Source organism: Thermothelomyces thermophilus, chromosome 4 (assembly GCF_000226095.1).
Source record: "Thermothelomyces thermophilus ATCC 42464 chromosome 4, complete sequence".
In the NCBI taxonomy this organism is placed as follows: Eukaryota; Fungi; Ascomycota; class Sordariomycetes; order Sordariales; family Chaetomiaceae; genus Thermothelomyces; species Thermothelomyces thermophilus.
In genome coordinates this window covers 1,312,040-1,329,469 of record NC_016475.1, presented here as the reverse complement: position 1 = coordinate 1,329,469, position 17,430 = coordinate 1,312,040, and the positions used below count along the sequence as shown (strand labels likewise).

The 17,430-nt window shown below is 56.2% G+C and overlaps 5 protein-coding genes across 5 annotated transcripts; 4 read left to right on the top strand and 1 right to left on the bottom strand.

The window, feature by feature from the left end:
• Window positions 1-1,134: 1,134 nt before the first annotated feature.
• MYCTH_95226 (glycoside hydrolase family 18 protein) lies at window positions 1,135-4,970 on the top strand (the record flags this gene model as incomplete). The annotated part of the gene is made up of 5 exons (XM_003663876.1): window positions 1,135-1,614; window positions 1,679-1,737; window positions 1,916-2,233; window positions 2,303-4,692; window positions 4,789-4,970. 5 exons carry the CDS (start codon window positions 1,135-1,137, stop codon window positions 4,968-4,970), a joined length of 3,429 nt encoding a protein of 1,142 aa, XP_003663924.1.
• A 711-nt stretch (window positions 4,971-5,681) lies between these two features.
• Window positions 5,682-6,805, top strand: MYCTH_2306164 (uncharacterized protein). The gene is made up of 2 exons (XM_003663875.1): window positions 5,682-6,312; window positions 6,366-6,805. Exons 1-2 carry the CDS (start codon window positions 5,731-5,733, stop codon window positions 6,732-6,734), a joined length of 951 nt encoding a protein of 316 aa, XP_003663923.1. The 5' UTR covers window positions 5,682-5,730; the 3' UTR covers window positions 6,735-6,805.
• A 140-nt stretch (window positions 6,806-6,945) lies between these two features.
• Window positions 6,946-9,043, bottom strand: MYCTH_2306161 (uncharacterized protein). Its single transcript, XM_003663874.1, has 2 exons — window positions 8,454-9,043; window positions 6,946-8,367 (listed from the first exon to the last, which is right to left on the bottom strand). The coding sequence occupies exons 1-2, from the start codon at window positions 8,692-8,694 to the stop codon at window positions 7,274-7,276; spliced, it is 1,335 nt and encodes a 444-aa protein (XP_003663922.1). The 5' UTR covers window positions 8,695-9,043; the 3' UTR covers window positions 6,946-7,273.
• Window positions 9,044-11,564: 2,521 nt separating this feature from the next.
• On the top strand, window positions 11,565-14,064 carry MYCTH_2119011 (uncharacterized protein; the record flags this gene model as incomplete). The annotated part of the gene is made up of 5 exons (XM_003663873.1): window positions 11,565-11,843; window positions 11,935-12,678; window positions 12,964-13,522; window positions 13,676-13,857; window positions 13,918-14,064. 5 exons carry the CDS (start codon window positions 11,565-11,567, stop codon window positions 14,062-14,064), a joined length of 1,911 nt encoding a protein of 636 aa, XP_003663921.1.
• Window positions 14,065-15,081: 1,017 nt separating this feature from the next.
• Window positions 15,082-16,589, top strand: MYCTH_2064957 (glycosyltransferase family 4 protein; the record flags this gene model as incomplete). Its single annotated transcript, XM_003663872.1, has 3 exons — window positions 15,082-15,384; window positions 15,552-16,108; window positions 16,184-16,589. The coding sequence occupies 3 exons, from the start codon at window positions 15,082-15,084 to the stop codon at window positions 16,587-16,589; spliced, it is 1,266 nt and encodes a 421-aa protein (XP_003663920.1).
• Window positions 16,590-17,430: the final 841 nt, after the last annotated feature.

The window sequence follows — 17,430 nt, the reverse complement described above, 5'->3', positions numbered from 1 at the left end:
TCTGTCCGCATCATGCCCGCATAACGTTACACTTCACATCCCCTCGTGGTAGGTAGTAGTATGTAAGGTAGTTAATGCCGCCTTCCAAGATTATGCTAAATTTAGGATTGTCGAATTTGGCTGTGTTCCTGACCGATTACCGGAACAGATACCGGCCCCCGGCGGCTTCATGTTACCTGAGGCGCTACGGTAGGGTTCCGGAATTTTAAGGCCTTGGCTGATATGTGCAATATCATAAGCGTATTATCACTGGAAGTCGAAATTCCTTGGCAGTGTCAGCGCTAGCTCATTCAGGCAGGCGAAGCTTCCCGGGTTAGGGCTATATATCGGACAGCAATGCGAGCCTCCTATAGCTAAGGTCCCTTACACATACAAACTTGTATGGGAGAGAACTCCTATGGTGTCTATTATATCATCAACTCCCCCTGCACTTTCATTTTTCATTTCACTGCTCTGATATTTCCTGCAGGTGGCCGAAAATGGAACATAGAAAATTCCATTCCGGAACCCTACGCTACGGAAAAGACTCGGTCATTTGCACGAGATCGGACCAGCCTGCCCGCACTAGCGAACGGCGATGTCACGATCCTTTGCTGGGTGCATTCGGATGTTATGGCAAGGGAGCGGCAAGCCGGGGCTGCAGCCGACTTAGTGAGGTGAGCCGCAGACGACTACCTAGTCTTGCAGCATCGCCATTTGCCACGCTAGCCAGGTGCAGAGCAATAACGCGGGATCCAGGCTCATCAACTCAAATCCATTGATAGCATGTCCCTTGGACAACATTCTGGTCCACTCGCGGATTCATCCCGTTCAATGGGAGCCAAGCGAGCGAGTGGCAGGTCAACCAGGAGTTGAGTGCGCGAACACTCCACTTGTTGGTGATATCTCCAGGGCTTCTTGCATCTTCAGGCCTTTACTATACTAGCGGATGCAACTCTGACGTCCGGACCGGAGATGGACGCGAAGAGGCATGACTGGAACGCCAAAGAGGTGGCAGGCAGCAGTGGGCGCAGTAGCCACCGTGATGCCTCCTGGCTGTGTACATAACAGCGGCGTTCGGATGGTGCCAGGCGAAGTAGCGGACCCTAGGCCTCGCATCCCAGTGATCCCACGGCTCGACCGTCGACAGACAAGATGGGTCAGACGTGCTCGTACATTCTCGTCCAGCCGGGCGACGGATGTGACACCTTGGCCGCCCGCTGCGGCATCACTGGCGCTCAGTTCACCGAGTACAACCCGAGCCCTACGTTGTGTTCGACACTTCAGCCCAGGCAACCCGTCTGCTGTTCGGCGGGCTCGGTCCCCGACCTCACTCCCAAGCCCAATGAGGACGGCACCTGTGCCACGCACCTTGTGGTCCCGGGCGACGACTGCTGGGCCATCGCCGACAAGAACTACATCACCGTCGACAACATCGAGCACTGGAACTTGAAGACTTGGGGTTGGGAAGGCTGTGCCGGCCTGAAGGAGGGCCCCATATGCATCAGCACCGGCGACCCGCCCATGCCTGCGCCCGTCGAGGACACCTTCTGCGGTCCGCAGGTCCCCGGCACAGCGCGGCCGAGTTCGTGGGACCAGATCAGCTCTCTCAACCCGTGCCCTCTCAACGCATGCGTATGTGGCTCCCCTTGATGGGTGCTCGTCCGGCTTCCTTTGCTAATCAGCTGCCAAATAACAGTGCAACAAATGGGGCCAGTGCGGCATCACGCCCGACTTCTGCACGCCCAGCGAGTCTAGGTATGCCAAACTCGTGCTCTTTATTTCCTCTTTTACACATTCAGGACGGGGCTGCATGGCATTGCTGTCACGATTTTCGGTGGTTCCCAACACATCGCCTCGCTCTCGAGATGCCCTGGGGTTGCTCCTAGCACCCCGGCTTATGAAACGGAACAAAGCAGCTGACTTTGATGGGCAGCACCGGAGCCCCGGGAACGTCGGCGCCAGGCCAAAACGGCTGCATCTCGAATTGCGGCACTGACATTGTGAACAATGGCTCGCCCGGCGGCTCTATGCGCATTGGCTACTTCGAGGCCTTTGGCGTGGACAGGGCCTGCCTAACCATGGATGCGTATGCCATTCCGTCGGGTTATACTCACATGCACTACGCGTTTGGTGACATCACTGCCGACTATCAGGTCGACCTCTCGCAGTACCAGACCCAGTGGGAAAGATTTGCCGCCATGAGGAGCTTCAAACGCATCCTGTCGTTCGGCGGTTGGTCGTTTTCCACAAAGTAAGTCAACCATCCCGACACAACCGTCTTTGACTTTCTCTCCAAACAGGCCGTTCTAACGCGTGTTAGTGTGGACTCGTATCCCATCTTCCGGGAGGGCGTGACCGAGGCAAATCGGCTGAGATTTGCGCAGAGCGTTGTCGACACGGTCAAACGGTACAACCTGGACGGGGTCGACTTTGACTGGGAGTACCCGGGTGCAGACATCCCGGGAGTCCCAATCGGCAGTCCCAACGACGGCCCGAACTACCTCGCCTTCCTCAAGACGGTCCGGGCCCTCTTGCCGACGGGCGTCTCCCTGTCCATTGCAGCGCCCGCCTCGTACTGGTACCTCAAGGGCTTCCCCATCGCGGAAATGGCCGAGGTCCTCGACTACATTGTCTACATGACGTACGATCTCCACGGCCAGTGGGACTACAACAACACTTGGGCCAACCCGGGCTGTCCCCTGGGCAACTGCCTCCGCTCGCACATCAACCTGACCGAGACCGAGTATGCGCTCGCCATGATCACCAAGGCCGACGTCCCCGCGAGCAAGATCGCTGTGGGCATCGCCGGCTACGGACGGAGCTTTGGCCTGGCAGACCCGGGTTGCACCGGGCCCCACTGTCTCTTCACGGGGCCGGAATCGACGGCCGAGCAAGGGCCCTGCACGGGCACCGCCGGCTACATCGCGCAGGCCGAGCTCGACTCCCTGGTGTCGGGGGGCGCCGCCACCAGCGGGCTGGCGCGCCGCGGCGCCGTCAGGACGTGGTACGACAGCAGCAGCGACTCGGACATCATGACCTACGGCGGCGGCACGTGGGTGTCGTACATGAGCCACGCCACCAAGGCGTCGCGCATCAGCCGGTACGCCAGTTACGGCTCCGCCGGCTCGGTCGAGTGGGCCGTGGACCTGGCGCAGTTTGTCCTCGGCCAGGACGAGCACAGCCCCGGCTTGTCGGTCGCCCAGAAGGAGAGCGAGTTCAATGACGCGCTAGCGCTCAGCAACTATGACACGTCGCTGTTCGCCGACTACAACTTCACCGACCTGGCGACGAGGCTGGAGAGCTTCAGGGGCTGCAATGGCGCACAGCGGCGGGCCATCTACTCGGGCTGGCAGCAGTCGTGGAAGATCATGAACCTGATACTCTCCGAGACGAAGAATGGCCTCGACCTCAACTCGGCGGCTGCGCTGGAGTACCTGGGTCCGCCGGCTGACAGCGGGTCCAAGAAATCCGCCTTTGAGACGATCTTCAGGACTCATGCCACGATCCAGCCGGGCTACATCACCACCCCGTTCGACTGGCGGCTGCCGGTCCGGTGTGACGATCCAAGCAACCTATGTCCATGCGGTAAGCCCAGCAACACGGCCGCCTACACGATGCTCCCCGGGGAAGACCCGACTTTCAACGGGCGGCAGAGCATCAACTTCTGCCCGCTGTATTTCGCTTCACCGACGCTCGACAGCGCGATGCAGTACGCCAACAAAGACGAGTGGCCGGCTGATATATACGCTGATGTGACCAAGTACTACCCCAATCAGGGCAGGACCTGGTACCACGAGCTGATGCATGTTGACTGGGCCACAGGTGCGTCGCCGCAAGGGGTGCCAACCGGCGTAGTCCACATCACGGACCTGATGATGGGCTACAAGTTCCGCGACGACGACGAGGGGATTGGTTGGACCTGGGTTCACGCGTACGGTGTCACAAACGTGAAGGCGCTGGCACGCGTCTACCTCAGCAGTTTCCACGTTGTCCGAAACGCAGACAGTCTAACCCTGTATGCCCTAGCCAGGTACATCCAAAAGGCACTCAACAACGTTTACCCGCATCTGCCCTTGGCTGGAAACCCGCCGAACAGGGTCAAAGGCAAGTTCGAGGTCATCGGCTACTTCACCGTCGACTCCGACGGCACGGCGGTGCTGGCGCCCGGCCGAGAGTGGGAGAGCCCGGAGCCCAATTGGGCGGCCAATGGTACGGATGACACATGCAGCGGTTTGAGCGACGTCGGCGGCGACAGGGGTCCTGACAACGCTGCTGTCACGCTCACGGCCGGCTGGGCCACGCAGTCGGATTACCCCGCCGACTACCTCTCGAGTTACTCGTCGTGGGCCAACCTCAAACCCACCAGCACTGCTCCCGCAGACCCGTCGCCCACCCCCAACCTGACGCCGCTGACGCGAGGTCGTATCGACTGCTTCAACGAGGCCGACTTTCCGGGCCACGCCGACATCCAGTCGGATTACCAGGACACGTTCTCGGTCGAGTTTAGCAGCCTCGACATCACCATCGGGCCGGGCGACGCGCCGATCCCGCTCCGCCGCACGGACCGCTACGGCGTCAATTACGACTACCGCGTCGAGTGGGTTGCCGGGTGTGTCACCACGGTCGAGAGGCAGAGCTTCCGTTTCCCGCTGGGCATGTCGCAGAGCCTGATCACGGCTTACTTGCTTGTGAGGGAGGATTATACCAAGTGTGAGTTGGGCTTTCCTCTTTCCTGTTTCATTCGTTTCTGCTATATGTTCTTCGAGATTCGAATAAAGATACGCCACTGACGCTTCTTATCCATAGGCAATAACGGCGGTGTCGGTGGCTCGTGTCAGGTTGGCTGTTTGTTGTACACCTTTGAGGGTGGGCGAGGTGATCAAGGCCGCTTCCGGATGCCAGTTGCGCCGTCACAGTATCCCCCCAGTAATCATAGTCACTACGTGCCGGGGGAGAATGGCGGGATTGTTATCGATGATCTGAAGTAGTATTGATTGACCAGGATTGGAGATAGGTACAAATACCCTACTACATGTAGGTCAGGCGTTTGAATACTTCTATCATTTCAGTGGGGGTGGCTCTAGGGGCATTTTCGGCTCGGCTCGGCTCGAACGAAGTTTTAGGTTTAGAACACGAGTGAGGTCAGACTTCCGTAACTACCAACGTCGCTTTGGCGGAGTTCCTTCTTGCTTTCCCCACAATCAGGCGTGCGAGAAAACGGTTGGTTGATTCCCAGAAACCGGGAATCCTTTGCGAAAAAAACCTGGGGTTAACCCTTATACACTAGGGTAGCGGCGATAGCGGGTCTAGGGGATGCACGGCAATTGACACGGGGAAGGAATCCCTTTGGCCCCAAAGGCAGTGTGCTCGCGAATTCGACCATTCTGTCGCTAGTGGCAGGATAATATTACCTCAGCTGTGCTTCCACGGCGCTTCCATAGCAAAGCTGGCTCTCCGGCTTTGAGTCTTGGTCTTCGAGCATCGCCATTTTCCTCGGGAGAGAATGGTCGAGCGGAGGCATCCTGAGATTTTGCAGGCTGTGCCGCCGTACATAGTACGGATTACACTAGGTCACCTCCTCCATGCCAAGCCACTCATCCCGCAGGCCCACTCCTTGATCAACCTGTTGCGGGGTCTATATGTTGGGCGGCTAATCGCCTTCTTTACACAACCCCCCTCCTATTTCCGTTCTTCGTACTCCTCATCTCAAGCGTCAGTTTTCTTTCTTTGCACCCCAGATACTAAATCATGCAACCGAGCAACGGCGCGGCACCACCGCCCTCTGGCGGCCCCCCCGACGCAAATGCGGCCGCGAGACAATTCGCCCAGACTATCTCCGAAGAGGATCTCTTCCAGCGGGCGCAGACGCTCTTTGCCCCATTCATTGCTTACCCGCCTAACCGCCCTATGGTTTTCGTCAAGTTTGGTGGCCCCGAGAAGCAGGCCGAGGGAGACATGCAGATGCTCGCGTTCAACTGGCTGCGCCAAGAACGCCAGAGGAACCCCAGCTGTAATATCCACGTTCCCGAGGTCTTTAAGATATTCAGCAGAGGCGGTTTAACCTTCATTATCATGCAACTTGTCGCAGCAACCCCGGTCCAGCAGTTTGCGACAAAATTCGACCCTCGTACTTGGGACCATAACAAGTCTCGCTACTACGATATAATTGCTGAGGGAGTCCGTTTGCTAAGCTGTATGCCTGTCCCAACCGGCGCAACTCCAGGCCCATACACGCGCGGTGAACGCCGCATCAAACACTTGCTCTTCAAAGACCACACAGCCCCAGTTGTGTACCCTACCATTCAGGATTTACAAGACCACTTAAATAGGGTATGGCTGCCACAATGGACATTGGTTATACCTTTGCTAAAGGCGCCTTGCAGGTTGCAGAACGCGGATACCGTAATAACCCTCACCCGCCAAAGATCGCTCTTGAGAAAGAACTCGTTTTTTGCTATACCGATTTCAATGACGAGAACTTCATGTTCACTACCGACCCCGATGGCCGTCCTCGTCTCTACATTGTTGACTTTGAACATGCCTCGTTTTTGCCGCTTAGCTTCCTCGCCTACGCTGTATTGGAACCCGACTCCCGCTGGTTTTTGTGTAGTTGGATAGCGAAGAAGTTTGGCGCCTCTCTTCCGCGGAATAATATTGCGGTTATGCAGAGATTATGTTACATGTTTCAAGTGAGTTCAGCAAATATTGGACTTAGGAAGAAACAACTAGCGCCAGACACCTTAGACCAATAGACTGCTTACTCCTGGGTTGCCGCTACTCTGCCGTCAATCAAATTTCTGAGTGGTGCAAAAGTTAGCATTGCAATGCTAGTCGCATGCCATCTCCAAGACTTGTACTAGTACCGGGCTGCTAAATTCCAGCATGGCAAGAGCATTTAAATTCTGCTCACCACTGACAGTCAAACCAGAAGAGCCTTGTCTCTTCTTAGCACCACAGGCGCTTCGCTTGAGCCGCTGACTGTTTGAAAGAGTGCCCCACGAGCACAAAAGCATTCCTGGTGCGGCGTGGAAAACGGCTCCAGGCCGAGTTGTATGCATTGGCGGAGATTTCGGCTTCGCAGCGGGTCATGTTTCTTACTAAAGTAATCATAATATCCCTTCCGATCTGAATCCATAGAAGCCAACCTCATGATTCACGCCCGGCATATATATAATTATATATCTCCCGATGCAAAAGGATGCTCTCTCACTAGCTGATTAATACAGGCATCAAGAATGAGAGGGGGAGAAGAAGAAAATAGGACACAAAAAAATTCGGGCCAATAACCCAACTAGAGCATCAAAACCAGCAGACTGACCACCCCCAGCACGGCGGCCACCGCTGCTCCCAGCCCAGAATCAACGCCCCTGCCGGCGGCATTTTGTTCCGTACCCTCTGATCCCTTGGGCGACCCCGTGGGCAACATCGGCTGCAATCCGCCGCCGGTGACGGTGGTGGTGCTGCCGTCCCTGGCCGGGCCGGGCCCGCCGGCGATCCCCGTCGGCAGCCGGCCGGTGAAAGTGTTGGCGGGCGGCCGGGTGGCCGTCATGTCCAGGTTGGAGCTGCCCGCGCGCGTGCGCGTGGGATCGCCCGTGGGCGTGGGCAGCTCGGTGCAGCGGCCGGTGGAGCTGGGGACGGCGTCCTCGCCGGAGCCGATGGCGACGAGGTTGGTGCCGCAGTCGGCGGCCTGAGCCAGGTGCACGTTGCGGTTGTCCTGGTCGTAGACGACGTAGGCTGCGCGGAGGAAGGTGTCGCCCAGGATGGGCTCGTCGTCCTCGGGCGCCACGCCCAGGATGCAGTAGTCGCCGCTGCGCCAGATGAACTCGCGCAGGGGCACCCGGATCGTCTTGCCGGCGAAGTAGAAGTCGATCGAGCCGGCCATGTCCGTGTACTCGCACGGCAGGATGAACAGGCCGCTCTCCTGGTCGAGCATGGCCTCGGTGAAGCTCGCCGCGAGAGCCTGGTGTATGACCGTCGGCAGGCGCGACAGCGTGCTTCCCGAGTCGAGAAACACGGGCACGTCGAGCTCTTCCGACCGCACCATGGTCCCGTCCGGGAGCGTCAGGCCGACACCCGTCATGGTGATGTAGTAGCGATCTGCGCCGCCGGGGGCGCTCGACGGCGCGATGATGGGGAGCTTGGCGAGCGTGCCGATGTATTTGCCCGTGTCGATGCCGCCGAAGATGACGGCGCCGGTGGGGTTGTCGACACCGCGCAGGTCGAGGCTAAAGGCGCGGCTCTTGATGAGGCCTTGGTCCACCATGGTGTCGAGAATGTAGGGGTATTGGTTGACGCCTCGGACCGGCGGTGATAGGCCTAGGATGCCAAGCGGGATGTCTTCCGACTCGAGGGCGATGCCGATGATCTGGTCCTTGAGCGTTGCGGCTGTGCGGGGCAACCACGTTGTGTTAGACACGGCGTATGCACATGAAACTCGCGACCCGGACAGCGGAGGCCCCATTCGCACTCACATCCTATCGACACCGTCTCGTAGACGTATTGGACTGTCGCGCTGCCCGAGCCGTACCGAAGGACGTCGACATAATCGGTGATGTTGATCGAGCTGCTCTCAGTGTAGTCGAACTGCGGGTATTTGGCGCAGTCGGACGGCGTGTTGGATGTCTCACATTGCGGGTTCACCCACGTGTTGGGCGAACCGGTGTCGACAATGAGCATCACTTTCTGTGGTGGGGTTCCGATTTCGATCTCCATCCCGTATCGGGTCCCGGTCCTCTGGTTGAGCACCTCCACTTCGTTCTGTCGGACCCGAAGTTTCGGACCCGGACCCGCGACCGGCCGGAGGGGGGACCGGACGATGCCATCTCCACGTGTAACGGTACGCCCTGACGAGGCAGTCGCGGCGGTCGCTGCCAGCGCCAAGATCGACGCGGCGAAAATGACCGGAAGCATGCTGCGCGTCTCGATCAGTCTCGCTGCCCCCCAGGGCAAGCGCAAAAAGAAAGATTTAAGAAAAAAAAAATAAACAAGAAAACGAGTGTTACCGCCCCAGGGTTGGAGAGGCAGAAAGAGGGAGAGCAGCAGATCACATCGGAGTCCGTTGATGGCTAGGGATCTCGCATGGTTTTAGATTTAGCGTTCCCTTCGTTACACAACACGAGTCCCGTCGTAGCACCAATCGAGGGTGGGGCGTGGCCGGGCGTGCCGGGGTTCTGGAATCAAAGCCTCCCAATGCCCCGAATAGCAACAGTGAGGCGGGGTGCGGCTGGGTCTTGGCCTGGTGAGGAGAGCCAGGATATCTCTGACGAACGGTTACTATTGGGCGGCAGCTGAGCCCGACAAGCTTGTGGAAGGAAGCTGAGAGGGCCTGTGATCGGTAAGCTCACCCGCCCCATTGACAATAGTCATCAATGGATTCATGTGGCGTAAGGACTTGAGAAGCGATGGGGTAGTCACTGGTGTAAGCAAGTTCGGTACGGAGTACACCACATCGGTGTGCTGTAGTGTATGCTGTGTTACGAAGTACGCAGAAACCAAACATGCAAGAAGCATGGCACACCCCTGTAGGCGCCGCCCTGAAGACCGGGACTTCGGGGGGTTGTTTGTAGTGTAGTGGATCTGCCTGCAGCGCCACGGCCAAGAAAGCCGTCTCGCTCTGGTGCCCTGTTTTACGGCGTTAAATAGAATCCTCACCCTTCAAGTGGTTTGCCAACACTCACTCACACCTGTGACCAAGCACTTCACTAACGGTTCCACGGCAAAGTCCTGAATACGTGGATAAACGTTGGCTCTCGGTCTGTGTTACACTATGTTCCCGTCAACTGCGCAGCGTTCCGCAAATAACCATCAGATGAACCCTGTTGAGGCGCAATCGATCCACTTCCGGATGGGGCTGATTGATCATTTCGCCAAGTACTCCGTACTCCGTACACCATTTGGAAGGGCGAGGCCCTTGCTTCTGACTAGGCTTGCAGTCCACTAACTAACTATTTCCGCACATGTCAAAGGCAGGCTGCTGATCTCGCGGTGGACATTGTAATGTTGACTGTCCTAATACGTAATTACGCACTCGATGCACTACGCAGTACGCAGTACGTCCGTACTCCGTACACTGTATGCTATTTCGTTCTTTGAACCCACTCTGACCGTGAGCTTATTCTGACCTCGTCCACACCTGATAGATGAGTGCTTTGGTCCGTTGGCCTCGGCCGCCATTCGATCTCTCCCCCGTAGAAACATGTTGTATCAAATTAACGGAGTTGTCTGCATTCGGCCTGCCGTGTCCAGAGACCGTTTCAAACCAAATCCACACCACGCGATACGCGCCCTCCAAGAAATGAAAAAGAATAATTCAACAATCGAACCAACTCTGAACGGCTGGACCAGGGCAACCTTCTCCGTGTCTTCAGCTAGCCAATTTTTCAACATCTTCTCTCAATCCAACTCCTGGATGGCAGATTCGTTCACCGTTGAAACAATGAATCAGCAACTGTCAACCAGCCCTCGTTCAGAGCCCGAGACCGCGAGACTTGCGATATCGTCGCCATTCGGCCGCGGTGGCTTGGTCGTTGGGAATCGCGAGGGGTCTGCTGGGTGGACCTTTGCTTATCTGGTCAGCAGGATTGCAATCTCGCCAGCCCACCAATACCCATCTTGGTCATACGATGAAGGCTCTGCCGAGTTGACTCGTGGTTCCCTCAAGGTGTTAAAAGCAGATACGTGAACTCCGTGTCCACAAGGCTTTCCGGCCAAATGCCGGCGAAAAGAGCCATCAGAATCTTTACTCTGGTAAAACGGGAAAACGCGCCAGTCATTGTTCCTGACGGTATTCACAGCGCCAGCGCCATTCTAAACGCCAGTCGCGAGCGCGGAATCGGAGGCGCGGAATTGCGATTATATCTCTCCCCCCCCTTCCTTCTACCAAAAGTGAGTGCTACGAGTACAGTGCTGAAGCAGCGAATCATCATTTTCTTGTTCTAATGCGGACACTCTACACTGCAGATTTGGCCGACTGTGTCAATTGAACTTGAGGCAAGGCATCGCAAGGTTGACTGCGGTATCCAGTTTAGTAGATTGAAACCAGCGTATTCTTAATAAAATCCGTTGCGCTTGATAATGTCAGCAGCGATAGAACGCAACCTTGGCGTTTTGCGGAATCTTCGGCGGAAACTCATGATGAGGCTCGCCTTGGTGGTAATCTCCTCCAAAGCTGGGGCATCCCTAGTCTCTTGTGGGTTCCTGCACGTGTCGATGCAGGAACATTGACCCGAGGAACATTGTGATTCGAAGTCTCGCCCATTGGAAACGGCTCTTTGGCCAGGCAACAGCACCCCACAATGGCCTGGGGATCCGCTGGCTGCCTGCTGTCTCAGGAGACCAGGAACCAATAGTTAGTGGGGGTCCCGCTACCCTAAGTGAGTCGGGTTCCTGCTAACAGGCTCGCAAGCAAATCACACTGCAAACTGTTAACCACGCAGCCCCTTGAATCTATTGTTGACTCCTTTTAAGGGAACTCGAGGAATTTATTTAAAAGAGGCGAACTTCTCCCACATAATCCTCAGCTCGCTGTCGGAGGATAGGATTCCAACCAGTTCTTTAATCTTGCATGAGTACGACTGCCCACAATGCTACAAGTAGACAACTTCCCTGCCGGCGATGGCGCTGAGGTGACTGAGGTGTACCAGCGATGCATTCTCGTGTCCGGCAGGTGCAGCACAAGCCTGGCTCTCGAACAAGACGAGGGTTATATCCGCGTCGAGACCAATGACGACTCGGATCAAACGCTGTTTCCCGAACAGCGGTGGCCAATGTGTCGTGGCCACTTCAAGGCCCTCGTCCTCCTGTCGCCCGGTATCAACAAGATCATCATCACTTCCGGCGAGGATGCCCCATGTCGCCTTGAGGTACGGGGGTTTATGAGTCCTCGTCCGGGGTCATCTGCTCTTTTTGCTCACCTGTCAGCAGCTCTCCATTCGCTACGTCCCTCTTCTCCAGACGCCGCCCCTGCACCTGGCTATCCTGATTGCCAAAGATTCCCCGTTGCTGATCGACTGCCCACCGGCAAAACTGGGAAGTCTTTCCAGCGCCCACTCCAGCCTGGACGCCGCCATCTCCAAGTTTCGCATGACTGCGTACATGTGGCAAGCCCTCACAGCCGAGGACCTCCGCGCCAAAGGCCTCGGTCGCCGGTCCTTCCGGCTCGAGGAAGAGTGGAACACCGACACCCTGAGCCAACGCTCCCTATACGTGCCGACCGCGTCTATGGTCCCCAAGGTTCATCTAATCCGCACCGAGAGAACGGTCGCCGAACTTCGCGACGCCCAGCTCGCGCAGCAGAATCCGCATGCTCGTCAAGCGAACGAGCTTCACAGAATCTTCTCCGATGCTCTTCTTGCCCATGGGCCGCCCTTCACTACCCATAATCGCCCCATCGTCGCCGGCCTTATCCTCGACAGCCACTACGACCTGACCGGCAACAGCACCAGCAGCAGCACGAACAGTAGCACAAGCAAACCGTACATCCTCGCGCACGCCGCCCTCGGCAGCCACAACCCGGCCGGCTTATCGCTGGGCATATTCGGCAGCCACCTGACGTACGCCTGGCCGCGCTTCTTGGAGGAGGTACCGGCGTGCCTGCTGGACGCGACGCCGCCGGGCGACACGGTCGGCAACGACAACGGCGAGTGCAACACCATGTGGCAGGCGTGCGCCGTCGGGCAGGGCGCGTTTCTGCACGAGGTCGGGCACGCCTTCGGCGCGCCGCACACCGAGGGCATCATGCAGCGCGGGTACTCGCCCGACTGGCCCAAAGCGTTCCTCGGAGGCGTCCGGGAGGCGGCGGGCAGGCTGGTGACGGTCGCGCCAGAGGCGGAGCACGGGTGCCGGTGGGCACTGAGCGACGCGCTGAGGTTCCGCGCGCTGAGGCATTTCTGGATGCCTGGGGACGTGGAGCTGTTGAAGGAGGCGCCAACGGTTAGCATTGTGGAGAGCGAGGACGGAGAGCTCGATGCCGCGGGCGTGGAGGTGCGATGCGACGCGGGCATTGTGCAAGTGGTCTTCTCGCCAAAGGGGGGAAAGAAAGAGAAAGATGACACACTCTCCATTGCCAACCCTCTCAACTCCCTCAGCTACTCGCGCATGGATCTCGTGAAGCAATTCGGCACAAAACGCCCCCTCGCTCTGGAGGTCACTGCCATGAACGGCAAGCAGTGCTCGATCGCTAACGTTTGGGAACTCTTCAGGACGCGGACTGTCATCCGGGTTCCCGGAACCAATATCCGCCTTATGAAACAGTCCGTGTCCTCGCGCCCTGATACCGATTGGGGCGATGAGGACAGCTGGGCATGGGGCGTAATGCTGAAAAAGCGGGACAGCAAGGGCAAGCTTGTGGCTGCGACGAAGATCGATATCCGCGTGGGCTGCGCCCTGGACGGCGCTGAGGTGTACTACGAGGACGGCACCAAGATCCCTTGTGGCCCCCGAGGTCCTGATGGACAGGACCCCGGCATGGGCGGCCACCAAGCCAGGAAGCTTGCCATTCCCCGGGACGTGGAAATCTCCAAGGTTGCGGTGACGGAAGGGGGTTCGTGGGCACTGCGCGGCTTGCGGATGTGGCTTTCCAACGGCAAAGCGATGGGGGCGCTTAACTGCAGCGGGGACGTCTCCAGTGTGAGAATGCTGGGTATGCTGGCTGATCCATGTCTATGGCTTGGAAAGATGCTAACAGGAGCTACAGTGCCGCCCAAGGACCACAGAATTATTGGCTTCTTTGGCACCAGCGGCAGATGGGGCATGTGCTATGAATTTGGTATCGTCACCGCTCCTCGGAACACAGTCCTCTCTGACTCCGTCTACGACCTGGAGGAGCTGCAGAACAAGCCCGAGCAAGCGGGCCACCGGAACAAGAAACGCCGAGTAGTACGTTACCGTTATTTTCTCATTATACCATGGAAGTTGCTGACTTTAGAATCTCCGCAGAGTGACCCAGAGAGTGATGGCGACGATGATACGAGCGACGACGAATGCAAGAACGCAGAGGAATATTGCACATCCGAGGACGAGGATGGCAATTACGATGACGGATCAGACCCGGAACTAGAGGCTGTATACCAAGGGTTGTTGTAACAGACGTCAAAATCGCACAGGTGCTGATGCGAGACCAGGGGAGAGGTGCCAGCATCGAGTGGATGGGAGATTGCAGATTGCTGTGAAAGGTGCTACAATAGATGCATTGATAGTTAAATTAATAAATTATGTCTTATTGTTCACGCTTGACTTCCACTCCCATATCAAACTCGGGTTTTCCATTTTACAGCTTGTTCTCCAAAACATCCGTTTGAGTGGTTTAGTGCTTCAACCAATTTTCTGTCTTTGAAATGCTGTGGTATGGCACATATTTATGATTCATTACCTACCTTGCAGGCTTCTTAAGTAGATCAGGAACCAGGCAAACAAAAGATGGAAAGGTCTTCACTTAATTATTGTCTAATTAACAGCAGCTTTGCGTAATTATCATGATGCGACGAACAGCGCGCTTAGTTAGGTAATTAGAGCGACAACAAACAGAAGGTTCGATCCTGTTTACCCACACAGCTAAAAGCACCACGCGTTGCGTGGAGTTCGTTTTGCATCGGCCTCAAATCCGCGTCCCGTTCCGTTGGAGGATACAACCCAGATGTGGAAAGAGCTTGTACCAAGGCCTCGCTGCTGATTGGTTCACTCTGGTGTTGATGAATGCTCGGCTGCTTTAGAGCGTGTTCCAATATCCTCGTTCTTTCCAATTTATCTGATTGCTGGCGCCCTCCGGCTGGGTTCAAACCCTCGAGGTTTAGCTATCTTCCCAACCTCAATTCCTTCCGCAAACTTCTTCCCATTCCACACGTTCCTTTCAGACCCAGGGAGCTTTACTCACAATCTCGGCGGACTTCAACGGGAAACAATTCTTCCACAAGGTAAACGACCAATACCGAGAGCAGCTTTCGATCTTGGTAATTATCTCGCTCGGACGAGATTCAGGTGAAGAATCCCCGTCTTTCGTTCATTTGCCGCCGCTTTCAATCAGCACGAGACAAGGAATCCCTCAAGCCCTAATAGCACCTGGCACTCACCTACTGTCGTCATCTACCCTGTCGTTCGTTCACGATGACCACTTACACCAGGGCGCGCCCCACGATGATGCGGGTCTTCCTCGTTCAAACCGCGCAGGGTCTGACTCCCTCGTCGGGTGGTTACAAGGCAAACGTCAGCCTTCTCCGCAGCCTGAGCATGCAGGGCCACGCGACTGCCCAGATCTGCTATGCTGTTGAGGACGAAATTGACCAGTACGCTAGACGTGCCGAGCTCAAAGGGATTAGCCCCAACATTACCCACAAGCCGCTGCCCGTCGTCGACCCGGCCGGCAAGGTCCATGAGCTGTATGTCAAGACGTTCACCGATGAGTACAAGGTTCACAACGTGGTCATTTCGCGCACCGAGTTCAACGCAGCCTATCCGGTCCGTGAGTTTTAGGAGGACACTCGTGCCTACTTGGAGGTACGCTACAACCACTCGCGGTTTTATTGCTTCGTTTTGTCTCCGCGAAGATGATGGAAACTGACGATAGCTTGCGCCAGCGTGACGAGCTCACAAGCCGCATGGCCACCCTTATCAACCTTTTTTCGGAGCACATCGCCAGTTTCCAGCCGACCCATGTCATCTTCAACGACCCGATTACCATGAAGATTACCGAGTCGCATGAGATTCGCGACACGTTCAAGCGCATCAACATCATCCACACGGCAGAGCAGCTGCCCTTTGGTCCGTTTGTCGCCGGTGTCGACGGCCATTGCTTGTCGCCGGTGGTCGAGAACAAGATGTTGCGAGAGCTGGATGGGATCTGGTCCGTTTCTAAGGCGGTCCAAGATTACGCCTGGAAGTACGGCCGCCTGAAGACCACATTCCTCGTTCATCCCTGCATGACCTACTTGGATCAGACGTCTGGGGGCATGCCTCGCATTCGCAACAACATCGACAAAGAAGAAATTGGCATGGTCAATCCCTGCCCGCACAAAGGCCTGTCGATTCTGATCGCGCTCGCTCAGAAGTTTCCCCACATGAAGTTTGTCACCTGGAAGAGCTGGGGCTCCAGAACCGCTCATGTCCAGCAGCTGCAGGCTCTTCCCAATGTGAAGTGTGTTTTATCGGTCCTTGAATGGACGGCTTCCCTTTCCGTGCTTAGAACATGCTAACTAGTCGAACTCACTAGAATCGAGCCGACTACCCGGAACACCGACGAGATCTGGGACCGTGTCAAGGTTCTCCTTGCCCCATCCCTGTGGTACGAGGCCTGGGGAATTGTTGTCACTGAGGCTCAGTTGCGGGGCATCCCCGTCATTGCGTCCAACGCTGGTGGCCTTCCCGAAGCGAAGATCGGCCTTCCCTACTGCATCCCTGTCAAGGAAGTCACTGGTGAGCGCCATGCCAACGGCGACTACGTGGTGCCTGATCAGGACATTGGCCCGTGGGAAGATGCTCTTCAAAAGGTCATGACCGATAGGGAGGAGTACCAGGCCCTGCAGATACTCACTGCCACCAAGGCCGGCGAGTGGCTCCGCAGTCTGGACCCTCGTGCTCACGAGAAGTGGCTCCTCTCTATGATGGAACAGGCGTAAGCATCCTATGGTTCTGAGATCCTCCTTAGGTCACTCCAACACCTAGAACCCAGCCCGCTCGGCGTGGCTCTTTGTGCATACCGGTCGCTTGGGCAGAGCCCGTTAGAGCGCCATAGGCAGTAGTACACAGAATGATACATACCAACATCGTTTTACTCTCTATGCGATTACATATGTGACTATTTAACAGTTTCTTTGCTTAATTTATAGATTACCTCGACATAGTTGAGACGTTAGATGAAGAGGGCAAGATTTTGTCAAGGCCGTGATAGTGTCTTTGAACAGAGGCACACCCGGGGTTCCTTCCTTTTAGTGATCGATGAAACTCGCTGGCTAGCATAAGGAATTAGAATTGTACCGAGTTGTCGAAGTTCCATCTAATAACGCGTAGGAGGCTCGTACTAATTACATGCTCTCGGCTCGAACTCAAGCTCATTGGTCTTTGGTCTTCTTCTGTGGCGGGGTTTGGGCGCCCTTATAGCCTACCATCCTGGCCGTGGTTCCCTAACGGGAGCCGGTTCTCCGTTTTGGTTTCGATATCTTCTTCCCTTAGAGCGTTCCTTCCCTCAGAGCATTCATTGCCCTCTCTCGGGTCTTGTCCCTACCTTGTTAGCTTATTAGAGCGAAGCTTCAATTGAGTAAGCCTCTGAAATATGTAGATATAATTAATTACACATTGAAACGCGAAGGGAGAAGCTTCGCTTCTATTATATACTGGGCTAATCCTCCAATATTTATCTCACCAGCCAAAAAATACCAACTCCTGGCCTCCCACTGTGCTCTTCCCCTATATATATTACTCGTAATTACCTGCATTCCCCACTGAGGCGTGGCTAAAGCT

What these genes read in the sequence shown, in the direction of transcription:
- MYCTH_2306164 (XM_003663875.1), top strand. Translation starts at nt 5,731, where the DNA reads ATGCAACCGAGCAACGGCGCGGCACCACCGCCCTCTGGCGGCCCCCCC. An exon ending in TACAAGACCACTTAAATAGG is followed by an intron (nt 6,313 to 6,365) that starts GTATGGCTGCCA and finishes GGCGCCTTGCAG; the next exon opens with GTTGCAGAACGCGGATACCG.
- MYCTH_2306161 (XM_003663874.1), bottom strand. Translation starts at nt 8,694, where the DNA reads ATGGAGATCGAAATCGGAACCCCACCACAGAAAGTGATGCTCATTGTC. An exon ending in CGAGACGGTGTCGATAGGAT is followed by an intron (nt 8,368 to 8,453) that starts GTGAGTGCGAAT and finishes TGCCCCGCACAG; the next exon opens with CCGCAACGCTCAAGGACCAG.